Source organism: Trachinotus anak, unplaced genomic scaffold (genome assembly GCF_046630095.1).
Source record: "Trachinotus anak isolate AG129_WGS33_773 ecotype Australia unplaced genomic scaffold, CSIRO_AGI_Tana_v1 ptg000014l, whole genome shotgun sequence".
Taxonomy (NCBI): Eukaryota; Metazoa; Chordata; class Actinopteri; order Carangiformes; family Carangidae; genus Trachinotus; species Trachinotus anak.
In genome coordinates this window covers 4,277,202-4,295,520 of record NW_027273865.1, presented here as the reverse complement: position 1 = coordinate 4,295,520, position 18,319 = coordinate 4,277,202, and the positions used below count along the sequence as shown (strand labels likewise).

The 18,319-nt window shown below is 42.5% G+C and overlaps 1 protein-coding gene and 1 long non-coding RNA gene across 2 annotated transcripts; one reads left to right on the top strand and one right to left on the bottom strand.

The window, feature by feature from the left end:
* Positions 1–957: 957 nt before the first annotated feature.
* Positions 958–1,542, top strand: LOC139632390 (uncharacterized). The gene is made up of 2 exons (XR_011693550.1): positions 958–1,231; positions 1,272–1,542. It is a non-coding gene; the product is annotated as an uncharacterized lncRNA (long non-coding RNA).
* A 3,659-nt stretch (positions 1,543–5,201) lies between these two features.
* LOC139632222 (complement C1q and tumor necrosis factor-related protein 9) lies at positions 5,202–10,759 on the bottom strand. Its single transcript, XM_071497043.1, has 5 exons — positions 10,676–10,759; positions 9,339–9,676; positions 8,825–8,905; positions 8,654–8,734; positions 5,202–8,577 (listed from the first exon to the last, which is right to left on the bottom strand). The coding sequence occupies exons 2-5, from the start codon at positions 9,667–9,669 to the stop codon at positions 7,628–7,630; spliced, it is 1,443 nt and encodes a 480-aa protein (XP_071353144.1). The 5' UTR covers positions 9,670–9,676; positions 10,676–10,759; the 3' UTR covers positions 5,202–7,627.
* Between the last annotated feature and the right edge of the window lie 7,560 nt (positions 10,760–18,319).

Below are 18,319 nucleotides of genomic sequence, written 5' to 3'. Positions count from 1 at the left end.
CTGAGTCTGAGTCTGTCTGAGTCTGAGTCAAAGTGAGTCTGAATCTGACTGAGTTTGTCTGAGTCAGAGTCTGACTGAGTCTGAGTCTAACTGAATCTAAGTCTGAGTCTGTCTGAATCTGAGTCAAAGTGAGTCTGAATCTGACTGAGTCTGAGTCTGAGTCTGCCTGAGTCTGAGTCTGACTGAGTCTGCCTGAGTCTGAGTCTGCTTGAGTCTTCCTGACTTCTAAATATATAGTATAATATAATATATAAATAATATCTTAAATACAGTAAAAAAAGGGCATCAAGTGGCCCTGAGTCAGGAGACACAGTAATGTACAGCTGTGTGTCATCAGCGTAACTATGGAAGTTTATACCATGCCTCCTGATGACATTTCCAAAAGGCAGTATGTATAAATTAAAAAGAGATGGACCTAAAATTGAGCCTTGGGGGACACCACAATCCACTTCATAGCTTTTCGATGTACATTCATCGATGCTCACATAAACTTTTCTCTCTGTAAGACAGGATTTGAACCAATTAAAAATAGTACCCGAGATGCCAACCAGCTTGTGAAGTCTATTTAAAAGAATTAAGTGATGTGCTGTGTCAAAAGCAGCAGTAAGATCCAGTATCACTAGCACAGAGAGTTTTTTCATGTCCATATTATGTCTAAGGTCATTTAAAACCTTGACCAGTTCGGTCTCTGTGCTGTGACTGGTTCTGTTCAAAAATATTGCTTAACTTAATTAAATAATTCAACTGATTAAAAACAATGCTTTGCTTAAAAATGAAAGGTTGGACACTGGTCTGTAGCTACTGGGAAATGAGAGATCAAAATTATTTCTCTTCAAGAGGGGTTTGACCATGGCAGTCTTAAAAGCAGTGGGGAAAACACCTGTCTGAAGGGAGTAATTTACAATATTAAGAATATGTTCATTTAAAAAGCCATGAATTGTTTTGAAAAAGGTCCGTCACCATCCAGACCTGAAGACAGACACAGTTTGGTCCAAAGGCTGGATGGTTTCTAATGTTAGTGATGTTTCCTCTGTCGCCCGCTCAGTTAAATGGTCTGGATTATGTTTGCTGTCGTAGTGTGACTGTAGTGCAGCCTGCAGCCTGTAGGGGACACTGTGGGGATGTGGACACACCTCAGAGGAAGACACAGTGTCGAAATGCTACTGTGTGTGTTTCTGCTCAGAACCAGAGGATCTGACGTTCTGCCTCCATCCAGAACAGAAACCCTGGAGTTGTGGTCTGCTACTGACTGTTCCAGCAGCAGGACACAGACCTGAGTCTCTTGTCCATCAGTAGTCAAGTTCCTAAACTGTTGATGATCTCTGTGATGATGTAACTGCTGCAGTAGAACAACAATGTTGACCTCTGCTGACCTTGTTCTGACCTAAAATCAGCACAGGGGGTAGAACATGTGTGAAGGACTCTGTAGGTCAGAGGTCAGAGAGCAAACTGTGATGTGAGTCATAGAAGAAGTTGTATATTGTTAATCATCCTGATGTAATGAGCTTCCTATCTGAGAATAAAACAAACTGTGGAGGGAAATGTGTTTGTTTCAGACAAGAAAACAAATGTTATTTAACAGAAACACTGGATGAGTCGAATCTGAGTCTGAGTCTGAGTCTGACTGAATCAGAGTTTGAGTCTGAATCTGAATTTTTCTGAGTCTGGCTGAGTCTGAGTCTGTCTGAGTGAGTCTAAGTCTGACTGAGTCTGTCTGAGTCTTCCTGAGTCTGAGTCTGTCTGAATGTGACTGAGTGTGAGTCTGAATCTTTCTGTGTCTGACTGAGTCTGAGTCTGCCTGAGTCTGAGTCTAACTGAGTCTGACTGAGTGTGAGTCTGACTGAGTTTGAGTCTATCTGAGTTTGTCTGAGTCTGACTGAGTCTGAGTATACCCGAGTCTGAGTCTGTCTGAGTCTGAGTCTAAGTGAGACAGAGTCTGACTGAGTCTGAGTCTGAGTGAGGCTGAGTCTGACTGAATCAGAGTAAGTATGAGTCCGAATGTGACTGAGCCTGACTGCGTCTGAGTTGAAGTGAGTCTGTCGGCATCTGAGTCTGTGAAGGTCTGAGTCTCACTGAGTCTGAGTCTGCCTGAGTCTGCGTCTAAGTCTGCCTGAGTCTGATTCTGTCTGAGTCTGACTGAGTCTGTCTGTGTGAGTCTGAGTCTGACTGTCCCAGTCTCCTGAGTCTGAGTATACCCGAGTCTGAGTCTGTCTGAGTTTGTCTGAGTCTGACTGAGTCTATCTGAGTGTGACTGATTCAGAGTCTGACTGTCCGAGTCTGCCTGAGTCTGAGTATACCCGAGTCTGAGTCTGTCTGAGTCTGTCTGGGTCTGAGTCTAAGTGAGACTGAATCTTACTGAATCTGAGTCTGAGTCTGCCTGAGTCTGAGTCTGAATGAATCAGAGTCAGTCTGAGCTGAAGTGAGTCTGACTGAGTCTGAGTTTGTGTAGGTCTGAGTCGAAGTGAGTCTGAGTCTGACTGTCTTCCCAAGTCTGAGTCTCACTGAGTCTGAGTCTGCTTGAGTCTGCATCTAAGTCTGCCTGAGTGAGTATGAATCTGTATCTGACTGAGTCTGAGTCTGACTGAGTCTGAATCTGTCTGAGTCCGACTAAGTCCGAGTCAAAGTGAGTCTGTCTGATTCTGACTATCTGAGTCTGTCTGAGTTCTGAGTCTGATTGAGACTGAATCAGAGTGAGTATGAGTCTGAATGTGACTGAGTCTGAGTCTGTCTGAGTCTGAGTCGAAGTGAGTCTGAATCTGACTGAGTTTGTCTGAGTCAGAGTCTGACTGAGTCTGAGTCTAACTGAATCTAAGTCTGAGTCTGTCTGAATCTGAGTCAAAGTGAGTCTGAATCTGACTGAGTCTGAGTCTGAGTCTGCCTGAGTCTGAGTCTGACTGAGTCTGCCTGAGTCTGAGTCTGCTTGAGTCTTCCTGACTTCTAAATATATAGTATAATATAATATATAAATAATATCTTAAATACAGTAAAAAAAGGGCATCAAGTGGCCCTGAGTCAGGAGACACAGTAATGTACAGCTGTGTGTCATCAGCGTAACTATGGAAGTTTATACCATGCCTCCTGATGACATTTCCAAAAGGCAGTATGTATAAATTAAAAAGAGATGGACCTAAAATTGAGCCTTGGGGGACACCACAATCCACTTCATAGCTTTTCGATGTACATTCATCGATGCTCACATAAACTTTTCTCTCTGTAAGACAGGATTTGAACCAATTAAAAATAGTACCCGAGATGCCAACCAGCTTGTGAAGTCTATTTAAAAGAATTAAGTGATGTGCTGTGTCAAAAGCAGCAGTAAGATCCAGTATCACTAGCACAGAGAGTTTTTTCATGTCCATATTATGTCTAAGGTCATTTAAAACCTTGACCAGTTCGGTCTCTGTGCTGTGACTGGTTCTGTTCAAAAATATTGCTTAACTTAATTAAATAATTCAACTGATTAAAAACAATGCTTTGCTTAAAAATGAAAGGTTGGACACTGGTCTGTAGCTACTGGGAAATGAGAGATCAAAATTATTTCTCTTCAAGAGGGGTTTGACCATGGCAGTCTTAAAAGCAGTGGGGAAAACACCTGTCTGAAGGGAGTAATTTACAATATTAAGAATATGTTCATTTAAAAAGCCATGAATTGTTTTGAAAAAGGACGTAGGAATAGGATCTAAAACGCAGGTTGCTGGTTTTAACTGTGAGATAATTTCACCAAGCATCTCCGCATCAACCAGGACAAATTTCTCTAGTCTTTCTCTAGTGTTTCCTCAGATAAAAACAAAGGTTCATGGGTGTTAAAATTCATAGACTGGGATTGAAGTAAATTTGACTGAATTGTAGCTATTTTATTACTGAAGTGGACTGCAAATTCTTCACATTTAGAGTTTGTTGATATAGTCCTAGATTTATTAAAAATAGGGGTAATTAAATGATCAGTAGTTGAAAAAAGGATTTTTGGGTTGTTCTGGTTCTCTCTTATCAGTTTTGTAAAATATGCTTATCTTGTTTGTCTAGTATCTAGTAGATACTCCGTTGGCAGGGGGGGCTAGTGCAGGTAACAGTTTCCTGAGGTGAAACTGAAGAAGGAGAGGGGAGTGTCGGCGTGAGTGTGTGCTGACCGCCACGGCGCCAGCATTCATCGAAGTGAACCAGGGAAGAGCGGCTGCAGAGGCTGACATCAACTGCGACACCAGGTAGGAAGGCGAAGGATCGTAGATGGGAAATGTACTTGGCCTGGGCAGTAGCCACTGAAACGAAGCTTTCAATCATTTCATCCTTTTTCTGGAGTTCTGACTCTAGACGATGAAGATCATCCTTTAACTGTGAGTATTTGTGTTTGCAGTCCACACATACGGCCATTTTAGCTGAGTTTTGTCCAGAGTAACTCACAACAGTAATATGGTGAAGTTTTCCGTATAGGTATCCTCCACTCCAAAATAGTGCAGAGATATGGTTTCTCTGCCACTGCTGTACTTTCAAAGATAAGTAAAATTCCGGGTTTGTGGTGACTTAAATACTTTTTCCAGTTAAAAGTGATATTTAAAAGAGGTAAGATCTAACATATAACATTAGAAACTGGCTTAAAACTGGATAAAAAGTCAATTCAAGATAGTGTTTTCAGAGAATTTTGGATAGAGTATCTGGCGAGCAGTTGCAACGCCAACTGTGGACTGATGCAGATGATGAATGACAAATACTGGAGGATTTACCATGTGAGAAGAAAGAAACTTCTCTGCCGACAACGTTCACAGACACGACAACGTTATACAACACACGTGTCACACAGAATGCTCTGACCTCCTGAGGCTGTTGTGATGTTCCACCTGACTGATCCAAACACCTGAGCTCACTGTCAGCTCACTCTGCTTGTGTGTAACAGTGTGTGTTCTGTGTGGGAGGATCACTCTCACTTCAGACCAGGTTTCTGTTGGTCAGTCACTTTCCACTGCTCCTGATGGTTTTAAGACCAACCACCCATGGGTGCTGCAATGGTCACAAGTGTGTGTGTTATTTAAACATGAACGCTGACGGGACAACGACTGTGTCAGTCTGAAACTGAGACAGTTAGGGTTAGGTGTAAGACAGAGCTTGATGTGTTTAAAGACACTTCAGATGCGTGTCATCATGTTAGACCTGTGTAGCTTCACTGAGACACACACACATGCACACACACAGAGACACACACCTGATGATTTATTTCATTGTTTTATTGGATATTTTTTCTGAGAAAGAACAATTGACGATTAATCAGTTGTTTATTGTTTATCAGAAGAAAACCACCACATACAAAAACTTTCTACAGGTTTAAGTTTCTGGTTTTAAGACAGGTATTCCAATTGTCCCAGTCCCAGATCCTAGTCTAACCTTGTCCACATATGGCTCTGGTGATTCTAATGAAATGGAGAACCTCACACCTTTTCCTTCACCTGGCTCCTCCTCAGATCAGTTTATAAAGCACACACCTGAAGTCCAGTCAACACCTGCCACCTGTCATTCACCTGCCTTTTTTTGAGTCCTGTATTTAACTCTGCTCAGTCTCACCTGTTGTTCGGATGTTGGTCCAGAGAAGAAGAACAGCCGTGAACACGTTTAAACATTTTATATTTCCCTCAGATACAATATGATATATATATTATCATATATATATGATAATAGATATGATTCCCTCAGTCCTGCCTGCTGAGGTGTGTGGACTGAACCACCGGAACAAACTGAGGTAAAACCAGTTGTGTCAGACTTGACGTCTTTAAACCATGACTCAGGTCTCAAGAACATCTCATAACTGGTCATTGTCCACACTAACACTGTAACACAGGCTGCAGCATGTGTCCAGTGAATCTGAGTCTGCTGCTGTCCACCTGTCTCCACCTGGACAGGAGAGACCTACAGAGATCAGGTTCTTCTGGGACTCAGGAGGTGCTGCCCTGAATCCAGTTTCTGAGGCGTCTCTGAGTTTAGTTTTGTCTTCAGTTGCCAAGTGAAGAGATGGACACAGAGAGATCAGATGTTTTGTAGCTGTTTAAGGATCCTGTCTCTACCGAGTCATTAGGGCATAACAGACTCTACACCCTCTTTGTTCCATTGTTGGAGAACAGAAAACCTCAGGGACACCCTGCCCAGTGAGGTGAGGTGGATCTGAAGCGAGATGGTATATCACTTTACTGTGCCGCTGTAGGATCAATGTCAGGGGATCATCAGGTCACTCACTGCCTTTAAAGCTCCAACACAGGCAGGAAATCGCAGCAGTTTGCACAAAAAGACAAAGACAAGATGTGAGATAAAGGATTCACACACCAGCACCACAGGGTGTCATCAGCAGAGACCCCGAGGTCTCCATTAGATGATTAAGCAGGATGATGAACAACAAGGCACTGTCATGACTCTGAAGTCGCATAAAGAAAATAAACAGCAAAAACAGAAAAGCCACAAAACTGAAACTGTCAAAAAAAAGATTCAAAAGTTCAGCTGAAGCTGCAGTTTCAGTGCAGTGAAGACGCCACAGTTTAAAATGGGTTTATGTCACATCAACACACCAGAAACCTGATCTGAACCAAGCAGAGACCACCATGTCTCTATGAGACCTGGTCCTTGTGCCAGATTCAGAACCTCAGGGCCACCAGCAAAAAAAAAAAACAAACCTGCTGCATGTCTCCTGAAACCTGAACCCCCCCCACACACACTCTGCAGAGGCTCTCAGTGGTTAGTCTTTGACAGGTGTCTCAGACATGGTGGTTTCATTTGGACCGGTCTGTGATGAAGAGGGTCAAACAATCTGTTTGTACGGTGGTCCTGGGAGCTCAACACACTGCAACTTCATAAAACACAAGCATGTATCATTATTATTACATTTATCATTATACATGTAATATGTATAATGATACATCCATGTAAGTGTGTCCAGATGGGTTCCTCACTTTTTAAAAGGTAATTTATTGTGATTGTGACAGGAAAGTCAGAGGATGATGTGCAGCAAAGAGACACAGGTCGGACTCCAACCTGTGGCTGCTGCGGTCAGGACTACACCTTCATGGTACAGGTTCTACCAGGTGATCCACAGGAGTGCCCCTCCCCTCACTGTGTGTAAAACATCTCTATTGTGTGTATTTGCAGCAGATGTGTTGTCAAGTTGAAGATGTTTTCTGAATTTGTATTTTGTCTGTTTTTGTGTTGAGCCCTCAGGGTCACCTTATGTTTGTCAGGTGATCTACCAGCATTTCTGTCTCTGCTGTGGACATTCAGGACAAACTAGAGGTCGTTTGATTGTGCAAATCAGTCTATTCAGAGCACACTGACTTGGACCTTCATCATCATAACTTACACTGACTAAACGTGTGAAGGGGTCTAAGTTCTGATCCTGCTTTTAATTTGTGGCTGATTCATCTGAATTTGGGTTAGTTTTACACTCAGACTCAAGTCTGTTGGATTTTATAGATAATGCACTGCTGAGTTATTCTGGTTTTGGTTCACTCACTCATCTGGTGGTGGTCTGGGCTGGTCTCCGCCTCAGTTGTGTGTGTGTTATTTGATTGGTGTGATATGTTTTTAAGGAGAGCACATTATGGTGGTTAGATATAATTTATTCTGCACCTTCTAGATGATCAGGGGCCTAATTTGATCATTAGTTGGATCCTCCACCAGCAGGTGAAGAAGGAGTTTTGGTGGTGGTGGGCGCCTGTATTTCGCCCCAACTGTATCCGCCCTCAGGTAGCTTCATCGGGGGCATGGAGGCTCGAATTAAGGCCACATCACATGTATCTGGGTGGAGTAAGAAGCCAGAGAAGGTGCTGCTGGCCTCAGTACCAGCATACATGCCATTAGTGACCGAATCCTTCACCTGAATCCAAACCCTGTCCCCCCGGGCCAGGTGAAGGATGACTGAATGCGAGGTGGTCCCTAACACTTTGGGATCTGTGGTTTTAACAACTGGCATGAAATTTAGAAAGAGGCCAACTTTAAGGACCCGTTCATGGACAGTGAAGTGGTAATTGAAGATGTAGGTGCCATTGATGGGGGCGGTGTAGAGACCAGTGGTGGGGTCATAACTCCCCTGGATGTTGTAGAGAACATAGGAAAAGACCACGGGGGTGTTGGGTGGCGGGTAACTGGATGTCAGGCCTGCAGCAAATGCGGACTGGATGCTGGGCATGCAGGAACCAGGAGGACCCATTATCCCAATGGGTCCCAGGTCTCCCTTATCTCCCTGTAGGCCCCTCTGCCCTGCAGGCCCTGTCTGTCCCTGGTCCCCCTTGACTCCCTTGTCCCCCTTCTGTCCTGGACTCCCATCTACTCCATCTGTACAAGTACACTCTCCCTGGGGCCCTGGTTCTCCCTTCTCACCCACAGGTCCAGGGGCACCAGGGTGACCCAGATCACCCACATCACCCTTAGAACCTTTGGGCCCCTGCAGCCCTGGGGTACCAGGCAGACCTCTGGGTCCTGCAGGGCCAGGTAGACCTGGGGCTCCTGGGGGGGTCTGGCTGGACTCACAGGCATCTGGACAGACTCCATCATCTCCTTTAGGACCCTGAACCCCTGGGCGACCTTCCAGTCCTTGATCACCTTTGTCACCTATGGGTTAACAAAAACCAGGTCAGGAACTGGGCCTGAAACTGAGGAGCCAGCCACATTAAAGTACTCGCCTCACCTTTGAAGCCTCTGTCTCCTTTGGGTCCCACCAGTCCTGGCAGTCCTTGTTGTCCCTTCTCACCGTCGTCTCCTTTCTGTCCTGAGGTCAAACACACCAACAGGAATCAGGAACAGCAGGACCAGTCAAAGTGATATTTGAAGTGGAAAGAGGTATCAGGAAGCTGTTTACCTTTGATCCCTGGTCTGCCCACAGAACCCGGAGGACCTCTGAACCCTGTCAAACCCCTTCTTCCAGGGCTACCTGGGCTACCTGGCAGGAGAGAGAGACAGGATGAGCTCTGTATTTTTGTTAATCTACACACAGTGGGTTCATCTCATGTTCATTGGGACAGATAATACTGTCAACAGAGTGCTGATCCAGACACCAGTCCTGGATCAGGATCAAGTGTAAAGCAACAAACAGCACAAATTACTGTGAAGAAAGTCAATACAAACCCAGAATCTAAACTTGCAGTGTTTCTTCTTCAGTGTTCCGCAGCAGAGAGCTTGGTGCTGCCACCAGTGGACGGTGGACTGAAGGTATATTACAGCTGCTGTTGCTTCATTTATGCAGGTGCTGGTCCATGACCATTATACTTTATATCACAGTCCAGGATCAGAACCACCCCCTGGGACCAAAACCATTTGTCTTAGCCCAACTGTATTCACTGTATTGACAGAGTTGTGTATTATTTTGTCTTTACCTGGCAGTCCCCGGTCTCCGCGGTCTCCTTTGGGCCCCTGGGTGCTCTGGCACTGTGTGCATAGACAGAACCAGGGGATCTGGTCTGAGGGGATGGGAACCGGGCCCTGCAGCAGCATCTGGCAATAGGCTTCAAGGGCCCCGGCTGGCGGCTCTGTCATGTTGTCTCCATCAGGGTAAAAACTGCGTCCACTGTCCATGGGTGGGTGGGGGTGAGTAGGAGGAGGGTGGAGGGGGAGAGCCCAGCCATCTGGGGAGAGGGGCTCAGGCATTGCCACGATGATGGGGAGGGACACAACCATCAACAGAAAGTGAAGAGCAAAGGGCAGCATGGTCGGTCTGCAGAGACATTTTAAAGTAGCATTAACCACTGGCCTCTGCTTTGACTTCTGATTCACAAAGATCTTTGTCATCATCGTCATCATCATCATCATGTGGTGAGCAGAGACCTTGTCCTGATTTGAAAAGCAGAAACTGGATCATCAGGTCACACTAACACATTTATTATGTTTACTTACACAGTGAAATATTGTAAACACAACACACTGTGCTGTCGCATCATTTTATGTATAAAGATATGAAACATATTGAAGGTGCAGTGTGTCACTGATGTCAACCAGAACCAGCAGTTTTATGACATATACAGCTGTTCTTAAAGGGACAGTGCTTCTTTTAAAGGATAAGTACAACTAATTAATTTTTTTTTTATCAGGATGAGAAACATTTCCATAAAAAAGGAAGACAGGAACTTTTCAGTTATAATCAATCAATTATCAATAAATAAATACATTTACATAGCTAAAGTGACTCAGCCTGATGGAAACAAACTGCACTCAAAGGTTAATGTCTGAACATTAAACATATTCACATTAGGGTTGTCAGGATACCAGAATTTCAGTTGTCGATCCCAATACCTGTGATTTTCCACAATTCTCGATACTAATTCGATACCACGGTTAAAAAAAAAAAAAAACTGAACCCATGTACTTTTAAATTCACTAATTTATTGAAAACTGCTTTAAACTGTCAAGTATTTAATACCACTATAAGAACAAGCAATACTGTGCTTTATGGTAATAAATAACAACAATATTCAACTATTTACATTCAAAAAAGAACAGCAGTGGCATGGAGCCTTCAAGAATATAAAACAAACAATATTCTTCTTCTTATGAATATGCAAATAAATAACTAAACTACAGTGGTGTGGAGCCTGATCTCACATAACTAAAACCTCTAATACCAGGCACTGTTTGCATGTCGGCTTGTTTGTGTCTAGAATTGCTCCGTATTCATCCGCCTCGAATGCAAAATATTTCCACTCGCGACTCTTCGTACCTGTTCCGTCACCGAGCCGACGTGTTGTGCTTCCACTCCCACTTGCTGAAGCCATTGTTATTGTTAGCGCAGGTTTTCTTCTTCCCCTTCACTTCCGCCAAGAATCGACACGGCTCGCCGAGGGAAAAGTTGAATATTCGGTTCTGACGGTACCAGAAAAAAGCAGGTATCGATGTATTTTTTGTCCGTTGGTATCGAATTGGTACCGGAAGTATCGGTTCTTGTGACAACCCTAATTCACATATTCACTGACAGGTGAGAGACAACACCAAAACTCCACTACTCTGATTTTATTATATTTACATTAAATTTACATTTACTCATCAGTCAGACGCTTTTATCCAAAACGACTTACAAGTGAAGGACAATAGTAAAGCTACAGTGCAGTGGGAAACCTTTGTGTAAGTTTTAGGTAATACATCTATTTTATAAGTGCTGGGAGATTGTATAAGAAAGTGCATCAGAAACATATTAAGATTTTAGGAAAGGAGGTGCTCTCAGAATAGATGAGTTTTCAAAAAAATAAATTTAAATGAAATGAAAATAGAAAGGGACGCCCCTGCTCTGATAGAATTTGGTTCGACCTCATTCCACCATCAGGAAACCACAGACCAGAACAATCTGGACTGAGATTGCCTTGTGTGCAGGGATGGCAATGCCAGACAACATTCCCTGGAGGAAAGTAGTGGCTGAGAAAGAGCATAAGGCTTAATGATTATTATTATTACTGTTGATGTAAATATGAAACACATTCTGATAATAAACATATAATAATACATTTATGAACTTGTACATTTATTTAAATCTCTGACATTTTCATTCATTAAAAAATTTTTTTTTTTCTATTTTCAAATATTTTTCCTTCAGTTTTTTTTTTTTTTTTTTACATTTTACAGTTCTGCTAATCAAATATGTAATTTTTCATCATTCGTGATTTATTTATCTATTTATTTTTAAAGATGTCTCAGTTACTCACCGATTTGATGTCTCCGCTGTCACCTGCAGCTGATCTCACCTGTCACAGTCACAGCTGCTAATAAAACACCTAGACTCCACCCACCTCAACGCCTACTGACCCACCCACAGGTGTGTGTGTGTGGGTGTGTGTGTCGTGTCTTTGTTTCATAAGAAGTAGGTCTGTGTTTTTGTGTTTTGTCTTTAATGTACACTGTGACCTCATTACAATACACACAGGTGTCGCATCACAATGTACACACACGTCATTCTCCACACACTGTGTGTTAAAACACTGATGACCTTCATCATCATCATCCTCAGACTTCACTGTTCTACAGAAGTTTTCACCCCCTGTCAGTGGTTTTCTCCTCTGAAACACTAAAGAAAAAACCTGGTCTGGACTCAGTTCTGATCCGCTCTAGTTCTGATCCTATGCCATAAGCAGGATATACTGGTCCTGAAGTTAGATTGTGAATCCATCTCCAGGTCTGTCAGGACTAACATCCTGCTGAATCACTTATTTGTGTATCACTGGTCAAAAAGAAGTCAGATTTAAATTCACTGAAAGTGTGAACCCTCAGATAGCCAGAGACAGACAAAGGACGCCTGCCTCAGAGTCCAGTTCAGAGCCTGAAACATGGTGGAGTTCTCAGTCCTTCTGTAGCCTCTACCTGAATCTCATGGTCTGGAGTTTAGTCTCACTCCCCTGGTCCTGATTGGACTTTGAGACCTCAGACATGTCCTGTTCCTGCTTCACATTAAAAGCTTTTATTGTGAAGCAGTGTCAGTATAGAGGGCAAACACCTGCTGCACAGCAGGATCCAGACAGACACCATTCAGGTCCAGTGAAGGAGATGAAGGGCCACAACAACATCTAGTTAACAAATCAGCTATTTATGTTTACTTCCTGTGGAGAAACACTGTCAGATTAGCTCAGGTACCCCCTCACCCCTGCCCCCCATCAACCAACAGCACCACTAGACCAGCAGCCATTAACCCAAGTCCAAAAGTCTTAGAACTTAATCTAAGTCTCTACCTCCTGAGCCCACCACCGGCCCTAAAGACTGGAAGAGTCTGCAATGTAGTTGAAGCAGCAATAATGATAATAGCTAGAACCAAGTCTCCCACATAGGTTGTCCCCCGCTCCCTGCAGGTTCCGACAGAGTCGGGCCCACGGCATGATGCACAAGAGGCAAGCGTCGGGAGGCACGCCAGTGTCAGAGCTGCAGTTGTCACTGTAATGGGAAGTGTATTGTAACAGGTGATGGCCAATTGTGGTATGAATTGGATTTGTTGGAATAAGTCCCACCCACTTTGAGCAATCATCACCAAGCTTTATGCCTGCACTCAGGAATCACCCTTCATTATGCATACCAATTTTCATACAAATCCAAGCAACTGTTATGACATGTAAATGTTCATGATTTTGGCGCCCCCTGGTCTGGTGGCACACAGATGTAATTTTTCTTATGTAAGGTTTCTGTACCAGTCTACAGGGACTGTATGAATTTCATGGCTCTCAGATTAATATTTCAGGTGAAATAAATAGTTTGTATTTAGTAGTTTGTATAGAATCTACCCACCAAATTTTGTAGAAATCGGTGCAGCCATTTATGAGATATAAATTTTCCACATTTGTAGCACCCCTTAGTGGCCACAGTTCACCAAATTAGGGCAACAGATTAGCTCACAATTTCATGCCAATTGCGTATCCAAAATTTGGTGCTAGTACAACTTTGTTTGGGGAAGATATGTAACAATATGTACTTTGATAGCTAGCGATAAAATTTTGTTTGTTAATATTGGTGCAATTCTTCAATTCAATTCAATTCAATTTTATTTGTATAGCGCCAAATCATAATATACATTATCTCAAAGGCACTTTACAGGGTAAGGTCAAGACCATACTTTGTTACAGAGAAAAATCCAACAGTTCCCACAAAGAGCAAGCGCTTGGCGTCAGGGGGGAGGAAAAACTCCCTTTTAACAGGAAGAAACCTCCAACAGAACTGAGCTCAGGGTGGGCGGCCGTCTGCCTTGACCGGTTGGATTTAGGAGGAGAAAAAAAGGGGGGGTGGGGGGAGGAGAGAGGAGAAGAGAGAGAGAGAGACCAGGAACAGCTGTGTAGGTAATGGTATTATCAATAATAATGACAGATAACAGTGGTTAATAGTAATGATGAGTAGTGGTGGATCTGGATCCTGCTGCTCCAGAGGCAGAGATACCTGCAGAATGAGGACAGAGAGAGGGAGAGAGAGGAGAAGCACAAACTACGGGAGAGAAAAATTCTTGAAATCAAAATTCAAAATTATTTTGATAACTTTAGATCAAGTAGGTCTCAAAATTGTACGTGCCAAGTTTCAAGCAGATCGGTCAAAAAGTGTAGGAGGAGTTCAAAAAAGTAGGTTTTTAATATTTCGCGATTTTGCGGGAAAAAATTAGGTGTAAATGGTCGTGGCATAGCTCATGAGATTCAACTGAATTCAGGGAACACAAGGATATAAGGTTTTTGAATGCGCAACATATGGTTTGGGATTTACTGGCCAAAAGATATTTACCTTGATTATAGTGGTGGGGTGGGCGTGTCATTTTTTGCATCTGGGTTACGTGCCAGCCCCTGTACCTACCATGCGAAAAGCACCTCACTGCTTTGAATGGTTTAGAAAAATAAAAATAATAATAGAGAAGAAGAATAAAAATCTGAAATACAAATTCAATAGGGTTCCCAGCACTGTTCGTACTGAGAGATGTGTTGCCTTGCATACACATCCCCCAGCCCACCATGGGTTTGGACCCCTAATAATAGAGAAGAAGAAGAGTAAAAATCTGGACAATTACAATAGGGTTCCCAGCACTGCTGGTACTGGAAGACGTGTTGTCTTGCATACATGTCCTCCAGCCCCCCGTGGGCATGGACCCCTAATAATAGAGATGAATAATAAAAATCTGAACAATTACAATAGGGTTGCAAGCACCGCTGGTACTGGGAGACACATTGCCTTGCATACGCATCCCCTAGCCCCCCGCGGGCTTGAACCCCTAATAATGATGACAAATAGACATGAGCATACAGACACATACCAGAGCATGTCCCTCCCTCCCATTTTACTGACACCCCCCAAGGCTGAGAGACTTTATCATACTCAGTTATTTCATATGAATAATTTCAGTCATTAAAACACAATCGTGTGGTTAAGAACAACAAAGAACATAACACCGTCACATTTAGATGAAAGAGAGAGACAGAGACAGAGAGACAGAGAGAGAAGGAAAGTCTGAGTCTGACTCTGAGTCTGAGGAGGATGAGAGTCCATTGTCTCATTTAATGTCTCATTTGTCAAACATGGAGACAGCTCTCTCACTTTTTTATTTCTGATCAGCAGTGATTCAGTCTCACACGCACACACACAAACACACACACACACAATTAATAGTGTTCCAGTTTATAGACCTGTGAACCCTCTGTATGTGTGAACAGGATCCTGCTGGTCTTTGTTTCCACTCCCACTGTGAAGTCTCTCTCAGATGAAGCTGACCTGATTAGGACTCCACAGGTGTAACTGTGATCCCTCTATGTGTGGACCAGCTGGCCTGACCGTCACGGGATCCTGCACAGAGACACAATCTATTGGTGCGACTTTGTCAGTGCCGAGTCCTGGGAATTAGGATGGGAGGATTCATGTAGGTCATGTCGGTCACCTGTGGAGTACTGTGGTCATGTAGTCTACCTGAGCCAGGTGTTCCACCACACCTGATGGGTGTTTGAACTCTCAGCTGTGAGCTGCAGTTTACCACATACCTGAAACTCATCTGATCAATATGTATTTCACTGGTTCATATTGTTGTTTCACATGTTCATCACAGTTTGTGTGAAGACATGACAGAGGCGGAGCCTGAACCATGTGAAACAGGTGTGTGTTACCAGACCTACAGTGTAACTGTAGGTCTGACTTTTGTTCTCAGCTTATTGTGTTGTTTTTGGTTCTATCACTGAAAATGACAGACACACACACACGCACACACACACACACACTCACATACACACAAGAAGGTTTGTGTTCAGCCAGAGGCAAAAACTTTGATGGATAAACAACACTGACCTAAAGAGAGAGATAATGAAACATACAATATATATCTGTGTCTGTGTGTGTGTGTGTGTGTTACTGTGATGTAACTAACAGAGCAAACACAAAAAACTCACATCACCCTCAAAAGTTCACAGTTAGTTACAGTTCACAGTTACAGTTTTCAGTTAGTTTTAAGTTACAGTTTACAGTTTACAGTTTACAGTTTACAGTTTAGTTTACAGTTACAGTTACAGTTACAGTTACTGTTTAGTGTTTCGTGTTTCGTGTTTCGTGTTTACAGTTTAGTTTACTGTTACAGTCAACAGTTTAGTTTACAGTTATAGTTACAATTCACAGTTCACAGTTCACAGTTACAGTTTACAGTTACAGTTACAGTTACAGTTACAGTTCACAATTCACAGTTACAGTTACAGTTACAGTTTACTGTTTCGTGTTTCGTGTTTACAGTTTAGTTTACAGTTACAGTCAACAGTTTAGTTTACAGTTACAGTTACAGTTCACAGTTCACAGTTCACAGTTCACAGTTCACAGTTACAGTTACAGTTTACAGTTTACAGTTTAGTTTACAGTTACAGTTACAGTTACAGTTACAGTTACAGTTTACTGTTTAGTGTTTACAGTTTACAGTTTACAGTTTACAGTTACAGTTCACAGTTAGTTACAGTTCACAGTTAGTTACAGTTCACAGTTACAGTTTTCAGTTAGATTTAAGTTAAAGTTTACAGTTTACAGTTTTCAGTTTAGTTTACAGTTGCAGTTACAGTTACAGTTACAGTTTACTGTTTAGTGTTTACAGTTTACAGTTTACAGTTTACAGTTTACAGTTTACAGTTACAGTTCACAGTTAGTTACAGTTCACAGTTACAGTTTTCAGTTAGTTTTAAGTTAAAGTTTACAGTTTTCAGTTTAGTTTATAGTTTAGTTTACGGTTACAGTTACAGTTACGGTTACAGTTACAGTTACAGTTTACTGTTTACTGTTTAGTTTACAGTTACAGTCAACAGTTTAGTTTACAGTTACAGTTACAGTTCACAGATCACAGATCACAGTTCACAGTTCACAGTTTACAGTTAGAGTTCCTGTTCAGAACAGTGAGGAGTTTATAAAATACGACACATCATCACAGACTCAACCAGAGCTTCTCAACCTCTCTGTCTTGTGACCTGCACAGATGAGGCTGAGACGTCTCTGAATTTCATTCATCATTCCTTGAGAGTCTGAGTCATTCCATCCTTTTTATCCATCAGTTATTTTTTATTCTCATTTACATTTATCCCAAGGTCAATGCTGCCTCTGAACACATCATCAGTGCTGTAAATACACTGGAGCTGACTTCACCTGAGATTTTAACCACTGCTCTAAGGAAAACCAGTCAAAAGATGACATCAATATGTCACATGGTTCTGTCACAACCTGTCCATTGTCTTTCCCTCCCTTTCATCCACCACCTCCTCCTGGACCCTGAATACAGACACTGGTTTGATGCTGACCCACCCTGCCTTAAGGTTTAGCACAGCAGCAGTCGGAGCAGAGCTCTGTTACATAAGATGTTACAATGTGACACTAGCTGTGTGTCACTTTCCCTGGCTTCCTGGTCCTGAAACTGGATCCCAGTAAACAGAAACCTTACTGGACACCAACACCACTGACCTGTTTCTGAACACACAATTTCTACTGTTCATAAGAGGACCCCAGAGATTCACCTGGACCCTCAGGGACATCCAGCCATCACCTCACATCTGAGCCTCCTGTGAGACCCTCTGAGACTATCTGAGTCCCTTTCAGACCCTCTGAGACTCCCTGTCAGACCATCTAAGAGCACTTGAGAGGACCTGAACACACTGTGATAATATAACATCCACGCCTTATTGGAGGTTCAGGGTAGAGGAATTGCCATTCTCTCCGTGACACTGTTCAGGATTCAAGGGACTAAACTTCAGTTCACACAGAACAGACACAAGAACAAAGAAGAACAGTTAATGTGGATTTAAGCTGATTAAAGTGGTCCAAACATCCCAGTCCCAATTACACCAGTCTGTAAAGTCTGCCATTAAAGTTAACCCAGTTCTAATGTTTCAGGATTCAGGATCAGAACCCTCACAGGACCTCCTCTGATCTTTGACCTGAAAATTCACCTCAGCCGAGAACAGAAAAATAAAACAGAAACTATTTTGACTAATTTAGTCCAAATCATTTTAAGTAGTGTTTTAGTTTAACTTTTAAAGTTGCATCATATTTTTATATAGTATCTGGTCAAATGTTTAATTATTTTACTTTGACCTTGTTTTCTCAGTTTTTTTCTGTTTCACAAATCACATCTTTTATCTGCTGTAATTTCAGTCAAACAGGGGCAGTAATGAGTCCGTACTCTGAAGACATATGATCATCTTCAACAAACAGCCAGTGAGAGAACAAGTTTCCTGAACAGAAATGAGACACGAACACAGCTCACATTAAATTACACCTATTAGTTTAATAAAAACAAAGTGATTTATTATTTTGTTTTGTTTTGTTTTATTCATATCACACCAGTCGTGAATAAATCGGCCTTGTTGTAATATTATTATGTGGCCACCAGAGGTCAGTAAGCGCCTCTGAA

Bases quoted from the DNA above. Each gene is read 5' to 3' on its own strand.
- LOC139632222 (XM_071497043.1), bottom strand. From the start codon at position 9,669: ATGCTGCCCTTTGCTCTTCACTTTCTGTTGATGGTTGTGTCCCTCCCC. The intron at 8,906-9,338 runs GTAAAGACAAAA...CTCTCCTGCCAG, and splicing joins CGGAGACCGGGGACTGCCAG to GTAGCCCAGGTAGCCCTGGA. The intron at 8,735-8,824 runs GTAAACAGCTTC...GTTTGACCTCAG, and splicing joins GGGCAGACCAGGGATCAAAG to GACAGAAAGGAGACGACGGT.